General features: G+C 36.2%; 2 protein-coding genes across 2 annotated transcripts in view; one reads left to right on the top strand and one right to left on the bottom strand.

Moving 5' to 3' along the window:
- The window catches only part of LOC116176682 (fringe glycosyltransferase-like), an 81,073-nt gene that overhangs the window by 17,041 nt on the left and 41,614 nt on the right, over window positions 1-22,418 (top strand). The window contains exon 5 of the mRNA XM_031495412.1: window positions 15,102-15,249. Within this exon, the coding sequence (XP_031351272.1) occupies window positions 15,102-15,249 (148 nt within the window). The remainder of the gene's footprint in view (window positions 1-15,101; window positions 15,250-22,418) is intronic.
- Window positions 19,967-21,380, bottom strand: LOC116176687 (27 kDa hemolymph glycoprotein-like). The gene is made up of 5 exons (XM_031495420.1): window positions 20,829-21,380; window positions 20,668-20,780; window positions 20,337-20,613; window positions 20,180-20,288; window positions 19,967-20,125 (listed from the first exon to the last, which is right to left on the bottom strand). Exons 1-5 carry the CDS (start codon window positions 20,887-20,889, stop codon window positions 19,999-20,001), a joined length of 687 nt encoding a protein of 228 aa, XP_031351280.1. The 5' UTR covers window positions 20,890-21,380; the 3' UTR covers window positions 19,967-19,998.

The following is a 22,418-nucleotide window of genomic DNA, read 5'->3' as shown; positions in this document are numbered from 1 at the left end:
TACTTTTTACTTAGATTGGATGTGTATTGCAGGGTTTTTACATCCCTATTCCTTACTGCAAAGTGAGTTTCATTTTAGCACCATAGATGCAATAGCCAATAGGATACAAGATACAAGTGTTGAAGTTGAAGATTACTACCTAACTAGCTCAGGTGGTGTTTGTGCTCTTTTTCATTACAGTTTTGAACGATTTCTATTGTTGTAGTTGCCAATGTATTAGGTACCTAACTATCGATAATACTAAGGCCTTCAAAACGCTGCGTCTTTTAACGAGTTTTCCCGGGAAGAAAGCATCGGACTACCCAGTATTCTAAAGTGCATTATTCCGTGTTCCATGCAAGTCGTAATTGGCACCATACATTAATTCTTCGAGTACTTATTGTAGTTTTCTAAAATACAAAATAGTAGCAACAGAGTTTGCTTAATTAACTGAACGCAGCTTCAAACCATTCTTGAGTAGCCCATTGCGATTATGAAAAATAATTGGGCACGGCTAATAAATTACATACAGGCTCCATTCTTCATTCTCATACAAATGGCAATGTTTAAACAAATTATGAGTAATTCTGTTCAAAGAATTTTACAAAATGTGAAACATAACCTACTACAACAAAATCTGACGTTACTTCATTCATTGGGCAGGGCTGACAACCTACTAAATTAACATTTCGCGTTTGACCTTTAACCTGTTACGTAATATATATATATTAAGTAACAGTTCTAATTTTCATTATGCAACCGTATGATATAATGAACGATTTAGATGTGCAGTACAGGGTGACATTTTGGGTATGTTTACGACATAGGAGTAGAAAAAGGCCCTTTTTCGCACGCATTTGAGTGTTTAAAACGGAGATTGTGATTCAGGTATAATAAAAAATACTTTTTAGTATTCAAATCCTTTAAAGTATTCAAATACTTTGTAATTAAATACTTTTATGGAAGCAGTATTTGTTTTTGTAACTCAAATACTTTCACAAATATTTAGTATTCGAATACTTCGCAAGGTATTTGAATACTTTGAGAAGTATCCGAATACTTCGCATAGTATTTGAATACTTAACCAGAAACCAATTTCGAAAGAAAATTTAAAGGGCTGTAACTTTTGAACTAGTAGGCCAATCTTGGAACTGTTTGAAATTATGGATTCTACAGGCCACATTCTATAAGAAAATTTTCCCGGTCGATCTGAGACAATTTTTTCTTCGGGGCTCAAAAAAAGGCAGTGTCCTTTTTGTCCTTTTTTACCGAAAATCGACTACACCAAAATTTCTCGGGAAAACACTTTTTCTTATTAATTTTGGTGAGTAGAATCCAAAACAATTCGTACTTTTTCGATAAGACTTCTCAATCAAAAGTTATAGACTAGAAACCAATTTCGAAAGAAAATTCAAAGGGCTGTAACGTGAACTAGTAGCCCAATCTTGGAACTGTTTGAAATTATGGATTCTACAGGCCACATTCTATAAGAAAATTTTTTTTTCCGGGTCGATCTGAGACAATTTTTTTTTCGGGGCTCAAAAAAAGGCAGTGTATAACCTTCCTTTTTTGCCAAAAATCGACTGCACCAAAATTTCTCGGGAAAACACTTTTTCTTATTAATTTTGGTGCGTAGAATCCAAAACAATTCGTACTTTTCCGATCAGAATTCTCAATCAAAAGTTATAGACCTTCAAATTGTTTGAAATTATGGATTCTACAGGCCACATTCTATAAGAAAATCTTTTTTCCCGGTCGATCTCAGACAATTTTTTTCCGGCCTCAAAAAAAGGCAGTACTTTTAAGTTATTCAAATATTTGAGAACAATTTAGAAATGTTTAGGGAAAGTTTCCATTGTCACAAAATCAAATATAAAAATTCGATACATCTGAATACCGAACTACATAACTTAAAAACAATAGGGACCTTTCTTATATCCTTAAAACCATGTGTACCAATTTTCCAAAATCGCTAGGATTAATTTCAGAAAGGCGTACGTATCATGTGCACGACGTACGATCGCTTTGAAAACTGGTACACGTATTCTTAAGGATATAACTGGTATAAGAAAGGTCCTGGTAGGTACCTCCTATATAATAATATAATAATAATAATACGCTTTTACTCCCCTTAAATTTGTATATAACAATTGAAATATAAAAAAAGCTAACCCCATACAAAGTATAACAATTGATTTTTTAAGTAGTATTAAGCCTTTTATCTAGTATACTATTTTAAATTTTTAATGTATTTGAGTGACAAGTATTTGAATACTTTTTACTGTATTCGAATACTTTTTATAGTATTCGAATACCTTTGATAGTATTAGAATACTTTTGAAAGTATTCGAATACATTCTAAAGTATTTGAATACTTATTTTTTAAAGTATTTGAATACTTTTCTATGTATCTGTATCTAGTATTCGCTTGTGCTGAACGTAAAAGTATTTAGTATTCAAATACCTTTGATTTGTGTAAAGTATTTACTATTTAGTATTCAAATACTTTTTGAAAGTATTCTGCCCAGCTCTGCTTTTAGGTGTACTTTCAATTTGGATTTTTCTACCATTTTTGGAAGCAATAAGAAGCAATAACAGCAAAAAGATCAGTATAAATTTAGTATCAATCACTAAATATGCAAATTGTCGAAAAAAAAGAGCAACATGAAAAAATAAACTGTGCTGGGGAGTATTTTGTGAAATTCAATAGAATTGTTTGGTGGAAGGCCTGAATCGAGTTTTTTGGACGTGAAGTAGGTACTCGAAGTGGTGTAATTGTTTTCAGTGGCTGCATCGTCCGCAATTTTTCTACTCACCTGCAATACTCACTATTACAACGTTATGACGTGATATACTATTTTCTATTCTGACATTCATTGCGAAGATTTGATAATGTACAAAGTGAGTTAGGTCGCATTATTAATAGTAATGGGATTACATTTCTGAATGGGCAATTACGTAATGGCATTGACTGATTTAATGGAAGTGTAGCCAAAATGCTAATTAAATTATGCAAGTACATTGGCAAATAAAATTTCAATTAAAATCGAAGTAATGGAGCGCAGCCATAACGACGAACGTTCTTATTAGTTTGACGATTCGTCCAGCATCCATCGATTTCCTCGACCATCCAGTTTTATTTCGAATTACTTCGAGATTAATTATAGGATTGATCGCTTCCATGTACGGCGATTATACGCCAGCGTGATTACTACTCTCTCCTTTTTTTGTACGATTAAGATTCGTATTAGAGAAGACTTCCTGTGATCTTATTATAAAATTGAATGACCGTAAATTAAGTTTGAAGCGATCGTAGCAGAATACACACTCAGAAATAATTATACCATAATACATATATTATAAACGCCTACTGCCTGCCACCGAGAAAATCGCTAGAAGGAAACGTACGCGGTTATTATAAACGACCTGTGTTTTAAAATTAAGCCAACGCCCTATACACGAGAAGAACCTATGAACAGTTATAAATTATATTAATAATAATTACCCTTACGAATTATACGCGACAAGAGTGCTGCTTCGTTTTCCAGAACAAAATACGTTAATAACCCCCCAAAAAAAATGAACGCTATTGTTCCCACTTTGTCCGTCTGTACCACTACTAGAGCCCCACCAGAAAACTATTGAAGATTAGTCACTTTCTCCCCGAGTTATCACTGATTCGGTGGGGGAAAATGTCGCGAGTGGCCACGTTTTTAACTTGTTTCTGGAAGCACCTTACCTTGCCAGAAAAATGAAGGAATTTGCTGGATATTGGGTACATTCTGATCCACCTCAGTCGCCCTTCTGTTCAGAGATTAAGCAGTAAGTCAGCATCCTCCCCAGTAAATACTCGGGAACGATGAGATTTTGGTCAGATTGTCCACTTCTTTCATTTTGTGAGGCGAGCCATTTTAATTAACAGCTGAAGCGTTAGTGGGAACGCGTGGAATTTTAATTACCATCATCCATATTTTATTAATCTCTGGAAATTGGATTTATTAAATTGGGGATTCTGGAGTAATTAGTAAACGGATCCGCTTTTAACTCCGTAGGAGGATATAATTGCGCGTTTTCTTCTTTATCGTAAGTACCGCCATTTGCGAGGTTGTTACACTGGGGAATTTCAATTGTACATTGAAGTTACTAGGATTTTTGTGTAAGGTAAGTTAGGGGTGTATTTGTGCAGAGAACTTTTATTTTTGCCATTATTTGTTTGAATAAACCAGTGTTTCTTTGGTTACCTCATTTGATTTGTATTGTTATTACTACCCTCGTATCTTCTCAATTTCATACGGACAGACAGATAGATATTGAGTGGCGCTCGGCCATTGGTAAGTGCAACGAAGAACGAAGATCAAATTCCCAGAACGAACTACCGCTGTAACAGCTTGTATTTTCGTGTTTAACTCTGAGCTAGTTGGCCGTTTATCCGGCGACGGAGCGCCAACTCTACCAACTGTTATATCCTTGTTCAAGAGGTGGTAACCACTCGATCACTGTGAACGCTCTGTTGCCTGGGATGATATTTTTAGTGAGCGGTGTAAATGGTGAATAGAATGCAGATTTCTAGCTCTCGTGCTTCCTTCTTCAATTAACAAGGGAAAGGGATACGGTGCTAGCTCATACTCAAAAAGCTGCCACAGTTTCTAAAGTATTCTAATAGTTTTAAGTCGCAGATAACTAAGAAATTTGAACTTTTAATTAACATTATAATTGAAACTGAAAGCGTTCGGGTTGGATTTGTATTGTAGGTGCTGAGAGGTTAACAATTGACGCTCGATGTCCGGTGGTCATCATGCGTATTTAGAAACAATTGAATAAATTTCAAAAAAGCTCTCAGACCATTTGATGCTGATGAAGTTTCAACTAAATTGCGGTTTAATGTAAACGTAATCAGCTGAATTGAATGAGATGGAATTAATTGTTCGCCCTTTCACGCGTTTTCTATAAAACCGCATTTCGCAACTTTTCACGTTGCACATTTCCGGAGCGCACGACACAATTTCCGCCACACGTCACCAGCCTTTAAGTCCGTCCTATACGTTAATTGAATATAGCGTCGGTTTTCCTTTTCAAAACGAACATATAAAAAAAAACCGTATTTTTAATGGACACGCTTGTTAACGTTCGTCGTGTATAATAAATGCCTCGACGGCATGATTGATTTTCAATAAGTAATAGGAATTGTTGTCAAAATTATTTACGATTTTGATTGTGACGGTGATTAATCTTATTCGAAATGATGCTAGATCTGAATTAGAAGCCTGGGGTTTGCGCATTTTCGCTTTAATTAATCTTGGGCTTGTCACAGAGTAAATATCAGGCGATTAAAAACGGTAATTATTTAAATAATCATTAATTTTCGACGCTTTTGTGGGCGCTCGCGCAATCCAATGGAAGAATTTAAATTTGACGTCTCTGTGTGTATGCCTATAAATCATACTTGGTAATACCGTCGAGCACCTGTGGACAATGCCGTCTCGTAAAAAGATTAAAGCTCCAAAAGGTTTAAAAATTAATACACAGTCAAAGCACCACCACCGTTTTTCTAAAGCGTTCGAGATTTATTCGGGAGATTAAATGCGCCCGCATATCCTTATTGCATTATATGTCTAGCTCTAGAGCTTCCTTTGAATAGATGCGTGTGGCAGTTCCCTAATAGAATAACGGCCTGCTTAAATACTAATTACGTTTTACGTTACGGGTAAAAGAAGTCTCCAATAATACATAGGATACAAAGAAGTCCAACCTTCAGTTTGATAGTTCAAATTACATATAGTTTTTGTGTTTATCCATTACAATTTGAACAATTAATTCCAGATTCTTGTGTCTTATTTTTTTGTATAAAACAATGGTCGAAAATACTTTAATAAAGGTGCTGTGGCTAGCACAGATACCACTCACACATCTGCGCATGAGCGATTCTGCCCTTTTATGTCTAAGAAGATGTGTACCAAATTGGTTCCAATCGGTTCAGCCGTTTCCCCTGAAGTAAGAGTACAGACAGACAGACAGACAGACCGACAATACAGATAGACATCATCGAGATTTTGTTTGATTCGGATTCCTAGTGCTTCAAAACGAGTATTTCCGTCTAAAAGTGGAGGGGTCATTTTTTACCACAATGCAATACCTCCCTTACTAACGTGCGGGTGGTAATAACGTAATTTTAAAATGGTAAGGGATTTTATTTTTAGGGGATGTTACTGGTAAATTATTTAAACACAATCTATCAAAGGAACAAAAAAATGTGGTATCAGTTACAACCCCGAGGGATTGTTATACATGTAACAGCGAGTTTTCAAAAAAAAAATAACGCAATTTCGAAATTGGAGGGATTTTATCTTTAAGGGTCCCTTAGAGGGTTGCTGGTTATTATCTGCCAAAGAAACAAATATATTGGGCTTTAAAAGCTGCAACTTTCACACTTGAGGATTGGGGTCCTCAATTTGCCATAATTGCACGGGACATTTTGAAGATCTTTGGGGTCTTTTTAATAAAACTTTTGAATCGCTATGAAACCTTCGAACAGTCTTTGAAACTATGAAATTCTAATGCTTCTTCCAAACCTTTTAAGCCAACCTTTCAAAACTGCATTAGAGACTTTGAAGCACTCCATAAAGCGTTCTAAATATAGTTCTTAACTCTCCCAGACTCTTTAAAGTCTCCGAAATTCTTTGAAATGTGAAACGTTTATGAAACTTTCTGAAACTGCCTCCAGCTCTTTAAAAAATTAAACTTTTTGATCTTCTTCGAAACTATGCTCCTCAAAACTAATTGAAACGGTTTCTCAAAATTTTTTCTTAGAATTCAAAATTTTTTTCTTAGAGCTTTATAGTCTATAGTTACTATCGGTAGATTACACAAAAATGTCCCCTCGCGCCCTCGTATTGAATATTTTGGAGCGCTATCCCAACGTACACAATAATCGAGTAATAACTCAGAATTAATGAATAATTAATTACTTTCTCTTATAATTCTCAAACTGGAACAGATCTCGACCACCACGCCAATTAAATTGTGATTAAATTGGTGTATGTAACTAGGAATTTCACGCGAAAAATCTCAGTGTTACATGGACCGCAAAAAGAAGTCTCTACGTGCCAAAGTGTCGAAACAAACCTTCTTAAAAATTCGATACGCGGTTTTTAAAGCGAAAAACGACGATTAAATTAAAGTTTTCCCGTGTAAACCTTGTCAAGTAAAAACAATATTAAATTGAACCAATTTTCGAGTTTAGTGTCATTCACGCTCCATCTACGGTAATCGTGATTGATGATCGTTAAAAACCTAAACTTATTTTCTTAAATTATTTTCGGAGTCCTGTAATTGTGTATTAAAACGGGAAAGGTCTCATTTCTAAGCGTAATTTTAAGGCTGCTTGTAGATCCTTCGAACATCAAAGAAAATAAAATTAATGTACCAGAACAGCGTCAATTCTTTTAAAAATTACATCATTTCAAAATGAGAAGAGATTTAATTTTTTAAGCGCAATTTAAGGGTTGCTGGTGGATCATTTAAGCCCAATCGATCAGAGACAACCCACGATATCAAAAACTACTGATCATGTAACTGCCAAGTCTCTTAAAAATGAGGTAATTTCAGAATTTGAAGGGATTACTTTTTTAAGCACTATTAAAGGGCTGCTAATAGGCCCTTTCAATACATTCGCCAGAAAAAATAATGCCCCCACGGGCCCCACGTCATTTAAACGCAGTCGCTAAGGCGACATGGATATTGACAAGGACAGTCCGTCATATTCTGGAAAGGCATAGGGTTAAATAAATTGTGTTACCTGTTAATTATAATTTTCTATTTCAAAGCAGATGTTAAATTGATATTTTAATGGGTTTGAATGAGTAGACCAAGCCGCTCTTTAACCGTAAGGGTAGAATAAAGTGATCACTTTAACCGCAAGGGTAGATAAAGTTCTTATTTTAAATGGGACGCGGAGTACGATATAAAATGATGTTCAGAACATATGACGATGCTGTTTCTATGCAAACCACCGCGACGCGACGTCAGAATCTAAGGTTGCTATTTTTGACGTTTAGATTAAATACAGAATTGTCCGAAATTTTACAATGATTTGTATGGATTCAGAATTGCTGTGTAAAGCGCTGTAAGAGGGTTGCTGGCGGCTCCTTTTAACACAATCGATCAGAGGACACGAAGATGTTTGATGTATTCGAAAAGTTATAACTCTGGAAATTAAAGATCGCCAGGTATGTAAAAGCGAATCTGTGGAAGAATCACTAGTGAGACTAATTTGTGTAGAAAATACATTTCTAACCACCTTGATTAATTTAGTTTTCAAATTTTGTGTGCGTATCTCAATACGTCACTTTTGAAGGAAGAAGGGCCACATAGAATTTTTTGAAGCAATATAATTCATCGCTCTTTACAAACGTACCTGAATTGAAGCTGAAAAATATTTCCCGGTTCATACCCCTTTCGTCCCAATTTTCTAGTGCGTTAATTAAAAGCACTTAAACTTGCATATCCGCCATTTACAAGGGTAATTAGCGCATCTTGTTTCGCATCATTTACGCAACGAACTTCAGAATGATGAACCACTGGATGTCTTAATTAATGTACTTAATTAGTGTCAGAAATTGAAATGCGCCAACTACATGCTAATGAAAATTGAAGCAACTGGGACAAACTGACAATGATTCCCCTTCGCCCCGTCGTCGGACCAATAAGTTTAATTAAAAACTAAAAGTAATTACGGACGAATTCTTTACAAAGATTGTGCTCTTTTTTCATCATTATAATGGGGGATCGCTGACACGAAAACAGGTGCGTAATGCGCTGCAATTTGATCTAATGAACGTTTAAAATTTCTTTTGGGGATTTTTAATGGGCGATTAAATTACTGCAGAACCAACCACGCTTGTGTAATTACAAACGGTTTATTAACAGGTTGTAAATTGCTTCATTTCTTTTTTTTTTCTCAGTTTCCGTACGAGACGTTAATTAAACAAACTGTGTATTAACGTGTGTTAAATTAAGAAGCAAACTACGAAAAAAATTAATTTGCTCTTTGTAAATATCACAGTTGCCTTGGGACGTAAAGAAAGTATCCCCGAATTGTAAAAAGCGGTAAAGGAAATTCGATTTAAGCCATACCGAGCCGCAGGGGTACCTAAAACATTTTTAAGCCAACAAACGAAATAGTCTAAATTGGATATTACGAACAAATTCAATGATTTTAATGTTGATGGTGCGGTTAAAAGAACCAAAAATTAAAGATCCACTCTCTTTCATGGAGGTCTTACGCATATTTCCTTCCTTTTAATTCGTACATGTTTTTAGCGCATTTCCACAAAAAAAAATGCGCTATTGTCGCCACTTTGTCCGCCCGTCCGTCGGTCCGCTCGTTTTGCGACGTTACTAGTTATTTATCTTAAGAGCTATTGTTCTACTTTTTTCGCTATTTGGTTTGTTATGGTGTCGAGGCTTGCACCAAGGAAGGAATTTTTTCTCCGTTTATTGCTAAAAAAGTTATTGTAAAAAAACCAACAAACCGTTTTTTACATGTTCTATAATTTTACACTTTTGCCATTTTTTAACGATCCTAGAGATCATTTATAATTTTGTATTGTTGTCTGTCGTCTGTCTGTTGGTCTGTCCGTCTGTTCCTTTGCCTGTCTGTCCCTCTATCTGTCTGTGTGAACGGTAACTTTGTTTAGAAATGTCCGATCGCTTTTACATCTCCGTTAGTTATGAACTGAATTGCATGAAATTCAATATGGGCATAGATTTAGCCATATAATACCCAATGCCAAAAGTTGAGTCGAATCGATTCAAAATTCACAGTGCCCTTTTCGCATCTCGACCATTTATAAACCGAATTGCAAACTTTTTTTCTTAGAAAAGTATTTGAATGAAATTTGATACATAGGCACTTGGAATAAATGAAAATCTAACGCCAATATCAAAATTTGGTTTTGCGCATGCGCAGTGCTAACTTTTTTATTTATGGAAGAATTTAAACGAAATTTGATACATAGGCACTTGGAATAAAGGAAAATCTAGCGCCAGTTTGAAAATTTAGGTTTGCGCATGCGCAGTTCCAACTTTCTTATTTAGAAAAGCATTCAAATGAAATTCTTCTTATAAACTGAAATTGAAATAGCACGTCAAAAATGGATTGCTCATGTGCAACACTATCTTTCAAAATTGTGGCCGGATTTTTACGGTTTTAACAGAAGTTGTATCTTACAAATGGGAAATGAATGCAAGTGGAAATGCGCTTTATGTAAATCGTTTACGATTACTTTTTAACTTGTTGTAGTTTTCATTTGCTCTAAATGAAGAAGTAAAAACTACGAATCAACAAAAATTCATAAAAATCGGAGGCGAGTTCGGCATAAGTTATCATTGATATTTTCGAGGGCGTTCTTCCCGTTACACAAGCGATTTTAAAATAGCGCGTGTATCCATCAAGACTCGTTTAATCGCCCTATAAATTAGTTAAAAAATGCAAATCACGACATAGTCTTAAGTTAATTTTTTTTCGTACCACTTTAGATACTTAATGGCACGATTTAGAATTAGAAGAATTTTAATGCCCTCTTATAACTGTAAGTAGATCTGCGAGTCCATTAAATCGATAATTAAAAAAACCAAACTAGATCCAGTGGATTTATTTAAATTTTATAAAATTTAATTACCCAAGAGAACTAGTTTGATGGATGATCGTTAAACCGGTGGAGATTTTTTGAAAAGGCTCGCCGCGAAGGTGTCGATTAAATACATACAAAACGGACCTCGGTTTCCAGACGTTATAAATTTTTATGTACGGTCGAGAAAATATGATAATTTGTCGCACGCTGTGCAATTCTCTTAACTAATTGGTAACGTGAAGTCTGTACAGTGCAAGTATCGCCATTAATTATGTTCGGGTTTATTCGATGATCGGCAGTTAATCAATTTTTTCTTTTAATTTACGACGGGGACGCACCGCATGGTTGCTTCTTTAATTATTTCCAAAAAAAAACCTACGCATTTACGAACAGGATTTCATTCAATTCATCTCCAATTTGGTGAGATATTTGCGAAAAAAGGCGGCGAATTGCATTGCAAAGTGGTTCATTAATACGACGGCGTATACATATAAGATACGTGTGACAAGTATGCAAATAGGAAGCATTTAATTAGTCCAATTTGAATATCTGCAGCAACGGCTCAAATTGACAATTTTAATGATGTCACTCTGCATACTGAAATAGAGCTGTGCGAATTTACAATCGAATAAGCATCCTGTTTAGTCAAGTTTCCATTTTGGAGTGTCAACGTCTCTATATACGATATAACAAAGTTTCGTGTAGTGAATCAATTGAGAGTCGGAATACAATGAATATTTATTTCATTCAAATCATCTCGTAAACGTATTATGTACTTCATTCGACTGATGCTGGCAGTAGAAAACAACCCTAGTGTTAATAACCAACATTTTACAGTAACACATAAAAAATGTCTAAATTTAACAAAGTTTCTGTTACCACTAATTAATTACATAATTAAAACCCGTGCTTGGTTTGCCATTAATTATCCCCCTTTTTTGTAAGTATCTTAGACAGAAAACCTTGATTTTCGCATATTTTTCGGTTCTGTTTGATTTTGAAATATATTGTTTATTAATTTCTTTTGAACCACTAATAACAGTTGATGATAGGTATAACACTTACATGAAACGTGCCTAGAATTTTTTGGAGACTCCAAAAATGCAATAATGTAAGGATATTTCTATTTAAGGAGAAACATCTTTTCTGTCACAATTTTTAGGGACACCCTGTGTTTCAAAATATGCGCCAAATCCAAAAACAAAATTAACGGATAACTTTGCTGACAGTTTCCTTTGTCGCAATTTCACTTTACACGGGAAAGTAGAATATATCTCTTATACGTTGTGGCACTGCTTAGAGCACGGTAAAAATGTTTGGGGAATTTACTGAATAGCACGTGGTTTATCAATACGGACAGTATATTTATCTAACTGAATTGATTTCAAGCTTTTAAACGGCTTAATCCTTATTGACAAATGACACTTCTTTTGACTAACTAATGTGCGCGATGACTACACACGGATTTCGCTAAGGGTAGTGAAAATTAAAACGCACTTTTTAGATTATAATTCCAAATTGGAATTTTACTTTTCCACTGGTGCAAAATGATAATTTCGAGGATAATTTCCAAAAAAAACTACTGGACACTAATTGTCGCTCTGAACTGGATTAACCGAAGGAGGAGGGGTTAATAGTTGCGGGCAGATTTTAACCTCAGAACAAGAATTAAAAGAAAATGGGTAGAGATGGGAAGAGGAACACAAGATAGAAAATAAAGAGATAAATAGTACAACAAAGGGGTGAAGTATTACTGGAATTATCAGAAAAGTGTAAATAAAAAAGACTGGAATAAATAGACGAATTTAAAGATAGGAACAAGGATAAAATCAGATCATCAACCGATGGAGTCTAAAAGATAAGAAAATCAAGAAATAAAGAACATTAAAATAGCGAAGGAGAAGAGAGAAAAAAGAAAGAAGCGGTGGGGCACCGTGCACAGAAGAGCGAAATAGATATAGAGAACAGATGGAGAATGAAAGAAGAGGGCAAATAGACGGGTGAGAGGAGAGAAAAAATACTCAAGAAAATGTAAAAGAAAGATGACGAAACAGAAAGACTACGAAGAGCAATTCATGGAAATAAGGGTGAGAAAAATAGAACAGAATACAATTAGAGGAACGGAAACATTTTGTGAAGCTACTGTGGAAAGCGGAAGAAAGAGGAGTTAATGGAAGAGTAGAGGTTGAAGGAGATGAGATCTAACAATCAAAAAGATTGCAGAAAGGGAAAGCGGCAGGGAAAGATGCAGATAGCTAATGAGGCAATGGATAGGGTTCAGGAAAGGTTAAGAAATCTAGTAAACAAGAAAATATAAGGAGGGGGGGGGGCGTTAATCCGAAGAAAGCAAGGGAGGGGCTGATCTTTAAAGGAGATTGTGTGGGAAACTAGGGGAAACACTATAATGACCAGGGCGTATAGAATCTATGTAATGACGACAAAAGAAGAGAAAGAGAAATGGAAGGGTAGAGGAGGAAACACAAATGGGCTTCAGAAAAGGGAGGAGAACGATCGACTGCCTATTTATATGTCTTTTAGCGAAATCCTTCATTTCACGAAACGCTTAATCATTTAGTGAAAATGTGGCACATTGTACTTTCTAGGGCTAAGCGATTGGGTTCCCTTGCTCCTCGAGATCGACCAATGGTATCTCTTATTGATCTAGAAGGGAAAAGGAAATTACCCCACACGTGATATTGCCAGCGTTTCACTAAATGTCAGGCTTTTCGCGGAATGACGGATTACACAGATTGGTGGAAAAGGCATTGGAAAAAAAGGGAGGAACAGGTGAAGGAAATGGCCGGCAAAATGGAAAGGAATGGAGCTAAATGTAGAAAAGCGAAGATGATGAGATTTGGGAACGGGGTGGAAGGAGAAGGGAGATGGAAGTGGAGAGAGGAAAGAATAGAGGAGGTAAACGCATTGAAATATATAGGGTACCACATGCAAAAAAAATAATTGGGAAAACGCACAGATATGAAAATTATGGAAAATGGGGGTGGTGGCGATGAAATAGGTGTGGGGAATCGGAGTGAGCATGTTTTTACAACGGAAGGGACACATGAGGGTGGAAGGAGTGGGAGGAACTAGAGGAAGTGCAAAGATATTGTAAATGGGTATTCGGGTTAAACGGAAGGACATCAAATTGTGGAGGAAGAAACTACCATGGAAAAGATAAGGATAGCGTCGGGACTTAAGGGGGTAGGATTCGAAGAAAGGGGCGATAGAGAAAGAGAGTTGGTGAACGAATGCTTGACAACGAGGATGGACGCAAAATGAAGGTGGGAAGGGGAAAATATTACGAAATGAGGAGCGGAGCAGGAGAAAAGACGGAAAACGGGTAGCAAAAAAGGATGTGGATGCAAAGAGAGTGAAGATAGAGAGCGCTCGCGGCAGCAGTACTTATAAAGACCAAATAAGGGAGTGGTTCCCAAAATATTTGTGAGAAGGAAGAAAAAATATTACAAACAATATCGAGATTCAGATGCGGAAATGAAGAAAGAGGAAAAGAAAAATGGAAACAAGAAGAGGAAAGAAAATGTAGGGTGTATGCGAAGAGGAAGAAGAGCACCTAGAACACATGTTATGGAACTGTACTGAGGTGGAAATGATAAGAGGGGGCTGTAGGAGTGAGATACTGGATGAGGGAGCGGAAGGTGGCGTCCAATAATCATTGATTGTCTTTAAATGATTTGCGATTAACCCCATTTCCTGCAATGGTTATTTAGCGGTCTCACTGGAACACCCAAATTTAATGTTCGTTTAACAATTTTGACCACCCACCAACCAAAATGTTTGAAACACAATATGACATCAAGTTAACACCCCCATTTGCTTTTGTGTTTGGTGTTGAGGAGATTAAACCGAAATTTTTATTTCAGTGAGGGGTGTGAACTGTCTGCACTAGGGAAAATCAGCCTTGTCATGGCGTACTCTTTGCCCAAATGTGCTCTAATACCAAACTAATCCAATCTGAACTTACGCACACAGATTTTATCTAACACGTGTAGGTATAATCTAGTATTATGAATATACTTAATAAAGAGATGGGGGTGTATCTCTATAAATCTCATTCATTTCATAATCCAACATGCTCTTCAACGTGATTAAACGACAGCAAGCATCTCAATATCGCACATTTTGCTATGAAAATATTTTTCTCGTGCCACACCAGAAAACCCAGGTGGCTTTTAGTTAATTGAAATTCCGGTAGAGTGCTTTTTTTTCTATTCTTTCTTTTACGTGCGAATGTGTATGTGAGGCAAACGCCTGCAGAGGTGACAATATCGAAAAATCGTTCGTCAATCACGTATCGAAATTGGTGCGCGTCCAAACTTGATGTTTCATTTAAACGAGAGGCACTCATAATTACCATAAACCGAACGATCGTAGAATGTAAATTGGATGTAAATTATCGAAGCTGAAAAGATTTAACTTTGTGTCGTCCGTCATGAATGTCGAATTAATATTTCTGTATTCTTTTCGTTTCAGGTGGTTTTGTCATTTCGACGATGATAATTACGTTAATGTGCCTCGACTCGTCGAGTTTCTAAAGGATTATAATCCTAAGGAGGACTGGTACTTGGGGAAGCCGAGCATACAGCGAGCTTTTGAAATAAGTAGTAAAAATAAGACCGCGGTGAGTACTTACATTTAGAACTGTCTTTAAAATTACGACGACTGTTCAGTTGAGCAATGCAGCATTTCATTTTCTATAAAGCAACGGTTAAAAGCTGGCGAAATGGGAGAGTATTCGGTTGGAAGGACCAACGGTATTAATATAATTTGCTGAAATAGAAAAAAAACATACTAAATACGTTTTATCAGTGATTAAATTTTCCCATATGAACAAGCATTTTTCTAAGGAACGCACTTTTCATTCTAATAAGATTTAGATGTGAGTGATTCGTCATTCATTGGGAATTTCTCCCAAGTAATCGATACCAGGAGACACTGTTTGAGCGTCACTTGTCTCAAGTTCCTACGAGCCCTGAATTTAGAAACTTGTGCTCTCTTCTATTAAGAAAATGAATTTGAACTTAATTCATACGAAACTTATTTATATATTCTCTACTAAAGAAAAATTTCAAAAAACCGAAAACCTTTATATATAACTACAAAAGTTATAACCCCCCACAAAAGAAAAGTATGAATGTAAGAGCGAGTTTCCTTAACAACTATAAAGTTTAAAAACGAGAAAGCCGAAAATAGAGGGTTTCTTTTAGACATAATCAGAGAAACAAAAATGTTTTTACGAAATTGTCAAAGTGCTTTAACTTCCATGCCTTTGTGCCAGGCAATTTTAGTTTCCTTGACAGTGGCAGTACCTGATTACTTTACCTGTCGGTCAATTAAGAAGAAACAGGCCATTTTGAGACAAATACTTTCAAAATTTTGAAAGAATTCCAAAAATGACGATTGTGGTCATAATTCTACCCGTAAAATTACGGTCTATTTTCTTAAGATGTGTCCATCTAATGGTTAATAGTTGTGAAAGCTGAAATAAATGTCCCATTTTAGGCATACTATAAAATATGATGGTCTGTTAGCCCGAGAACTAAAACGTTATTTTTGGTGACAAGAAAAGCGTATACTACACTAACAGTAAAATATTGCCGTTTACCCTTGACGTCACACTCTAATAGAGGAAACGATATAAAATGTGAAACATGTGGCACAGCATTCCAGTTCGTTGACAAATCTCCACAGAACTCGATCTTGATCTTGAATCTCTCGAGTTTATTTATACTAACAACGAGGCCTCGTCCTTATATAATTAAACCCTCAATAAGATAATTAACGTTTACCACATCGAAGGAAGCGCATAAATCTTTGACGCGTTTTTAATGAGGGATACGCTACCTACCGCTGCTATGTCCACGTTATTTCAACTCCCGGTAACAAAACGAACAAGACTAAGATTAATAAACCTTCAGTGGTATTTAACGTAGAAAAGGATTACGCTCTCTTCGCAATTATTCTAATTACGGTAACTGTATATCGAGAATTATCTCATTAAGCGTTGGTATTTTTTTTAAATAGGCGACAGGTGCGCGTTAGGAAGAGGTTTGTTGGTCCATTAACGCTCCCAAATTTATGGGAGCTCTCGTTTTGTTCACAAGTTGATTTTAATAAGCCGAAGGCTGTTCCAGTTCAAACACCTCAAGGATTCAGTGATTATCTAATTTCCTGCTTAATAAGTTATGCGTTGCCGGTGGGCTAAAGACTAATTTGGGGTTATCATTTTCTAAAGTTTGGTTTTGGCCTTATTTAGTTAGCTTAATCTAAGCAAACGAAACGAAAACAACATTTAATTTGGTAGATCAGTTTGGTCTGACTTGGTTAGATTTTTTTGCTTCGGACCTAGGCATTCATTCAAGTTTGTTTTTCATTGTTTCCACATGGTTCAATTTTAGCTTGTTTATTAAATCTGGTTTATCACTCTGTACGAGGTTGTTCATCATGGCTTTTAAATCTTGTGAGATGTCTACTTATGGGCAGGGCCCGGGCTATGTTTTAACGCCTTGGGCTATAAATTGGCAAGTCCAGATCTAAAATGAAAATAAATTAAAGAATATAATTCAGAAAATCTTGCCGCCCCTCCGAAAGTCGCGCCCTATAGCCCATTTATAACCCGGGGCCTGCCTATGAATGTGGTATTGGGGACATTCGAGAAGAATGTGCCGCTCCCATTATTAGTCCCAGGGTTGTCTGATTGTTGCTCAAATTAATAATTTTGCTTCCGGATTGTATTGAGTCTAGTTCCAGTTTTTGCGGCTAAGTCGGCTCTTTCGTTGCCTTGGATACGCTGGACGCCTCACAGGAGAAAATGGGGTTGTAGCTGATACTCTTTGAATGTATCTACATAGGTGAAAAAGTCCCGGGACTAACCAATAGATGGCGCCAGAAATATCGAATGCGCTAAAGTCACTAGATATAGAAAGTACCGCAATCTTCCGCCATTTTTGGGCAAATTTGCTGCCAACTTAAAAAAATTGACGAATAAAATCTAAATACTTTTATGGAAGCAGTATTTGTTTTTGTAACTCAAATACTTTCACAAATATTTAGTATTCGAATACTTTGCAAAGTATTTGGATACATTGAGAAGTATTCGAATAATTTTGGTGCGTAGAATCCAAAACAATTCGTACTTTTTCGATCAGACTTCTCAATCAAAAGTTATAGACTAGAAACCAATTTCGAAAGAAAATTCAAAGGGCTGTAACTTTTGAACTAGTAGCCCAAACTTGGAACTGTTTAAAATTATGGATTTTACAGGCCACATTCTATAAGAAAATGTTTTTTCCCGGTCGATCTGAGACAATTTTTTTTTCGGGCCTCACAAAAAGGCAGTGTATAACCTTCCTTTTTTACCAAAAATCGACTACACCAAAATTTCTCAGGAAAACAATTTTTTCTTATTAATTTTGGTGCGTAGAATCCAAAACAATTCGTACGTTTTCGATTAGACCTCTCAATAAAAAGTTATGGACAAAAAACAAATTTCGAAAAAAAATTCAAAGGGCTGTAACTTTTGAAATAGTAGCCCAATCTTGGAACTGTTTGAAATTATGGATTCTACAGGCCACATTCTATAAGAAAATTTTTTTTCCGGGTCGATCTGAGACAATTTTTTTTTTCGGGGCTCAAAAAAAGGCAGTGTATAACCTTCCTTTTTTACCAAAAATCGACTGCATCAAAATTTCTCGGGAAAACACTTTTTCTTATTAATTTTGGTGCGTAGAATCCAAAACAATTCGTACTTTTTCGATCAGACTTCTCAATAAAAAGTTGACTAGAAACCAAATTCGAAAGAAAATTCAAAGGGCTGTACTTTTGAACTAGTAGCCCAATCTTGGAACTGTTTGAAATTATGGATTCTACAGGCCACATTCTATAAGAAAATTTTTTTTCCGGGTCGATCTGAGACCATTTTTTTTTCGGGCCTCAAAAAAAGGCAGTGTATAACCTTCCTTTTTTACCAAAAATCGACTGCACCAAAATTTCTCGGGAAAACACTTTTTCTTATTAATTTTGGTGCGTAGAATCCAAACCAATTCGTACTTTTTCGATCAGACTTCTCAATCAAAAGTTATAGACTAGAAACCAATTTCGAAAGAAAATTCAAAGGGCTGTAACTTTTGAATCAGTAGCCCAATCTTGGAACTGTTTGAAATTATGGATTCTACAGGCCACATTCTATAAGAAATTCGAATACTTTTTATAGTATTCGAATACCTTTGATAGTATTCGAATACCTTTGATAGTATTAGAATACTTTTGAAAGTATTCGAATACCTTTGAAAGTATTCGAATACATTCTAAAGTATTTGAATACTTTTCAATGTATCTGTATCTAGTATTCGCTTGTGCTGGACGTAAAAGTATTTAGTATTCAAATACTTTTTGAAAGTATTCTGCCCAGCTCTGCTTCATAGTACTGTCATGTTTTATAAAAATATATACAGATATCTCCAAACAGGTGGAACAATCCCTAACATTAAAGTTACTAGAATCTGGTAACTTCCGCCATTTTTGGGCAAAAATCATGCGTTCTCTTTCTAACACACGAGCCCAATGGATTGCGGTACTTTCTATATTTAGTGACTTTACGAATGCGCTATTGTTTTATGTAGTACCAACCTTCAAAAGAAACGTTTCAAAATTTCCAGCATTTCGTTCAGTAGTTTTCGAGATATTGAGGTTGAAGTGACGCTACTTTTGTGAATTTGTATAAAATGAATCAAAACGAGTTTCGCGTCTTAATAGAACAATGCTATTTAATGAGTAAAAGTGCCGTACAAGCCCAGGAATGGTTTGCAAATGTTACCGGAAAAATTCTCCGTCGAAAACAATCATTTTCCCATGGTATGCAGATTTCAAGCGTGCTCGTACGACCACCGAAGACGCAGAACGCTCTGGAAGGGCCAAAGAGGTGACTACGCCACAAAGCGTTAAAAAATTGAGATTGAGAGCTTTGGTCGCATGATCCTTCTCCTTAAGTCGGCCAAGTAAAATGCTGAGCTGTTCAAAATCATAGTGATATTCTTCAGGGTTGTTCATAATTTCAGTTGCAATGACAGATTTCTGCCTATAGCTTCTTGATTCATAGTTTTGGTTTTTTTGTGCCAGGAGCTCGCATTTTTTGGTATGTTCTTTGGGAGATTTTGAGCGTTTGCTCTAAAAGCTTCTTGAAACTCTCGTTGGATGACAAAGAAAGTTGGTAGTGTGGGAAAGCTCGATTTCATTTCAGGTTGGCGGGTCACTACACCAGTAGGGTTTTGTCTTTGTGTTGATTCGACTGTTGTGGTTTGTAGCTTCCGTGAGAGTTGATTTTTGTTTATTAAACCAAAGTTTGGAGAGCACTTTATTCAATAATCCATACTTATGCTAAATTAGAACATTGAGAAATGTACAGAAAATTAAGGAGCTCGTCCAAGATTGTTGCTGGAATACTGTTGCTACAATTGCTCATTGTCTTCACGACACACTGCTGAACTTCTGTGAAACCGCTACGAAATACAATTAATAATCGCAATATTGTAATGGAACTACAAGCGCATTACCGACACGCGTCCCATGTCTCGCTAAACTTATCGACAGCAGCAGACCCACACTTTTGCATAGGAACCCATTTGTCATTAACGCACTGAAAGCCATCTTCTACGATGTAAGCTTCGGAAACAATTAGCAAACAGGGTTAACTTCCAGCAAAGTACTTACAAACGATTCGTTCCCCGTCGCTTTCACAAACAAAGTTGACTAACCCATCCGTCACCTTCCAAATCTGAGTGAAGACGTTCCTTTTGTCGACCTCCACGCAGTTTGCAAATCCATCCATCATTGCATGGACGCGCTCGAGCAGCGCAACGCGTAAATCGCAATACTTCCCCACGACCTCATTCAAATCTCCGGTAGTGCGCGACCTCTTCACTTCGTCCTTAATTTTCTGCAGACTAAACCGGGTGTTCGTAAAATTACTCATCTCCCCAACCGACTTCTGTAACATCTCCCGGTGAGATTCGGCCAGAACCAATAAAAGTCGCTGACTTACCACCAAGTTATCGTAGCTAAACTCGCCACCATTTCTCTTGCACGTTTCCTCAATTGCGTTGGCGATGCCCTTCACGAAGCTGTTTCCATGATTCTCTACAGCCCGTGCGGATGCTGGAAAGGTATGTTACGTTGGCGAAACTGGGTTCAGAGGTGACTTACCGAGCAGCAGTAACAGTCCAACGAGGTACTTCATAGCTAGAGTGGTACTGAGGTTGTTCATTTATCTTCGGCTGGCGTAATTAGGATGATAAGAAATCAGGAAGTTTAGAATCAAATAGAAAGTTGTTTGTATAAGTCTTTGATAAAGTTACAATATTGCAAACCCATTTCAATAATTGTGGATGGATATTCATTCATTCAAAAATACCGAAGACTTTGGGAAGTCCAAAATAGATTTTCCATAATTATCGTCTTCAAGGGGAAGACTCGCCGCGACCAATTCCATCTCAACAGTTCGTTATCCCCGCTGAAACTCGCTCCAAGAGAAATTTTCTGAACCAGCTTTTTAGGGGATGCACAGTTTTCTGTGAGACCCATATTCTCGTGAGCGAATTATTTCGAATTTTTTTAGGGTGAATCAATAGCCTAGGGACCAATTTCCACAGCTTCGCTTTGCCACTCTGCAAAGAATCCGAGGGTGCATTGACTCCAGAGCTGGGCAGTATTCGATTTTGTAAATACTTTTTAGTATTCAAATCCTTTAAAGCATTCAAATACTTTGTAATTAAATACTTTTATGGAAGCAGTATTTGTTTTTGTAACTCAAATACTTTCACAAATATTTAGTATTCGAATACTTCGCAAAGTATTTGAATACTAACCTTCCTTTTTTACCAAAAATCGACTACACCAAAATTTCTCGGGAAAACACTTTTTTTTATTAATTTTGGTGCGTAGAATCCAAAACAATTCGTACTTTTTCGATCAGACTTCTCAATCAAAAGTTATAGAGTAGAACCAATTTCGAAAGAAAATTCAAAGGGCTGTAACTTTTGAACTAGTAGCCCAATCTTGGAACTGTTTGAAATTATGGATTCTACAGCCCACATTCTATAAGAAAATTTTTTTTTCCGGTCGATCTGAGACAATTTTTTTCTTGGGCCAAAAAAAAGGCAGTGTATAACCTTCCTTTTTTACCAAAAATCGACTACACCAAAATTTCTCGGGAAAACACTTTTTCTTATTAATTTTGGTGCGTAGAATCCAAAACAATTCGTACGTTTTCGGTTAGACCTCTCAATAAAAAGTTATGTACAAAAAACAAATTTCGAAAAAAAATTCAAAGGGCTGTAACTTTTGATCTAGTACCCCAATCTTCAAACTGTTTGAAATTATAGACACTCGATCGATCTCGATCTCAGACAATTTTTTTTCCGGCCTCAAAAAAAGGCAGTACTTTTAAGTTATTCAAATATTTGAGAACAATTTAGAAATGTTTAGGGAAAGTTTCCATTGTCACATAATCAAATATAAAAATCCGATACATCTGAATACCGAACTCGATAGTCTACGTAACTTAAAAATAATAGGGACCTTTCTTATATCCTTAAAACCATGTGTACCAATTTTCAAAGCGATGGCACGTTTCTAAACAAGTTATCATGCACACGGACAAACGGATGGTCAAAAATGGATCTGATCCAAAATCGCTAGGATTAATTTCAGAAAGGCGTACGTATCATGTGCACGACGTACGATCGCTTTGAAAATTGGTACATGTATTCTTAAGGATATAACTGGTATAAGAAA

The sequence above is a fragment of the Photinus pyralis genome, unplaced genomic scaffold, assembly GCF_008802855.1.
Source record: "Photinus pyralis isolate 1611_PpyrPB1 unplaced genomic scaffold, Ppyr1.3 Ppyr1.4_LG7, whole genome shotgun sequence".
NCBI classification, from domain to species: Eukaryota; Metazoa; Arthropoda; class Insecta; order Coleoptera; family Lampyridae; genus Photinus; species Photinus pyralis.
This window is presented reverse-complemented; position numbering and strand designations above follow the sequence as displayed.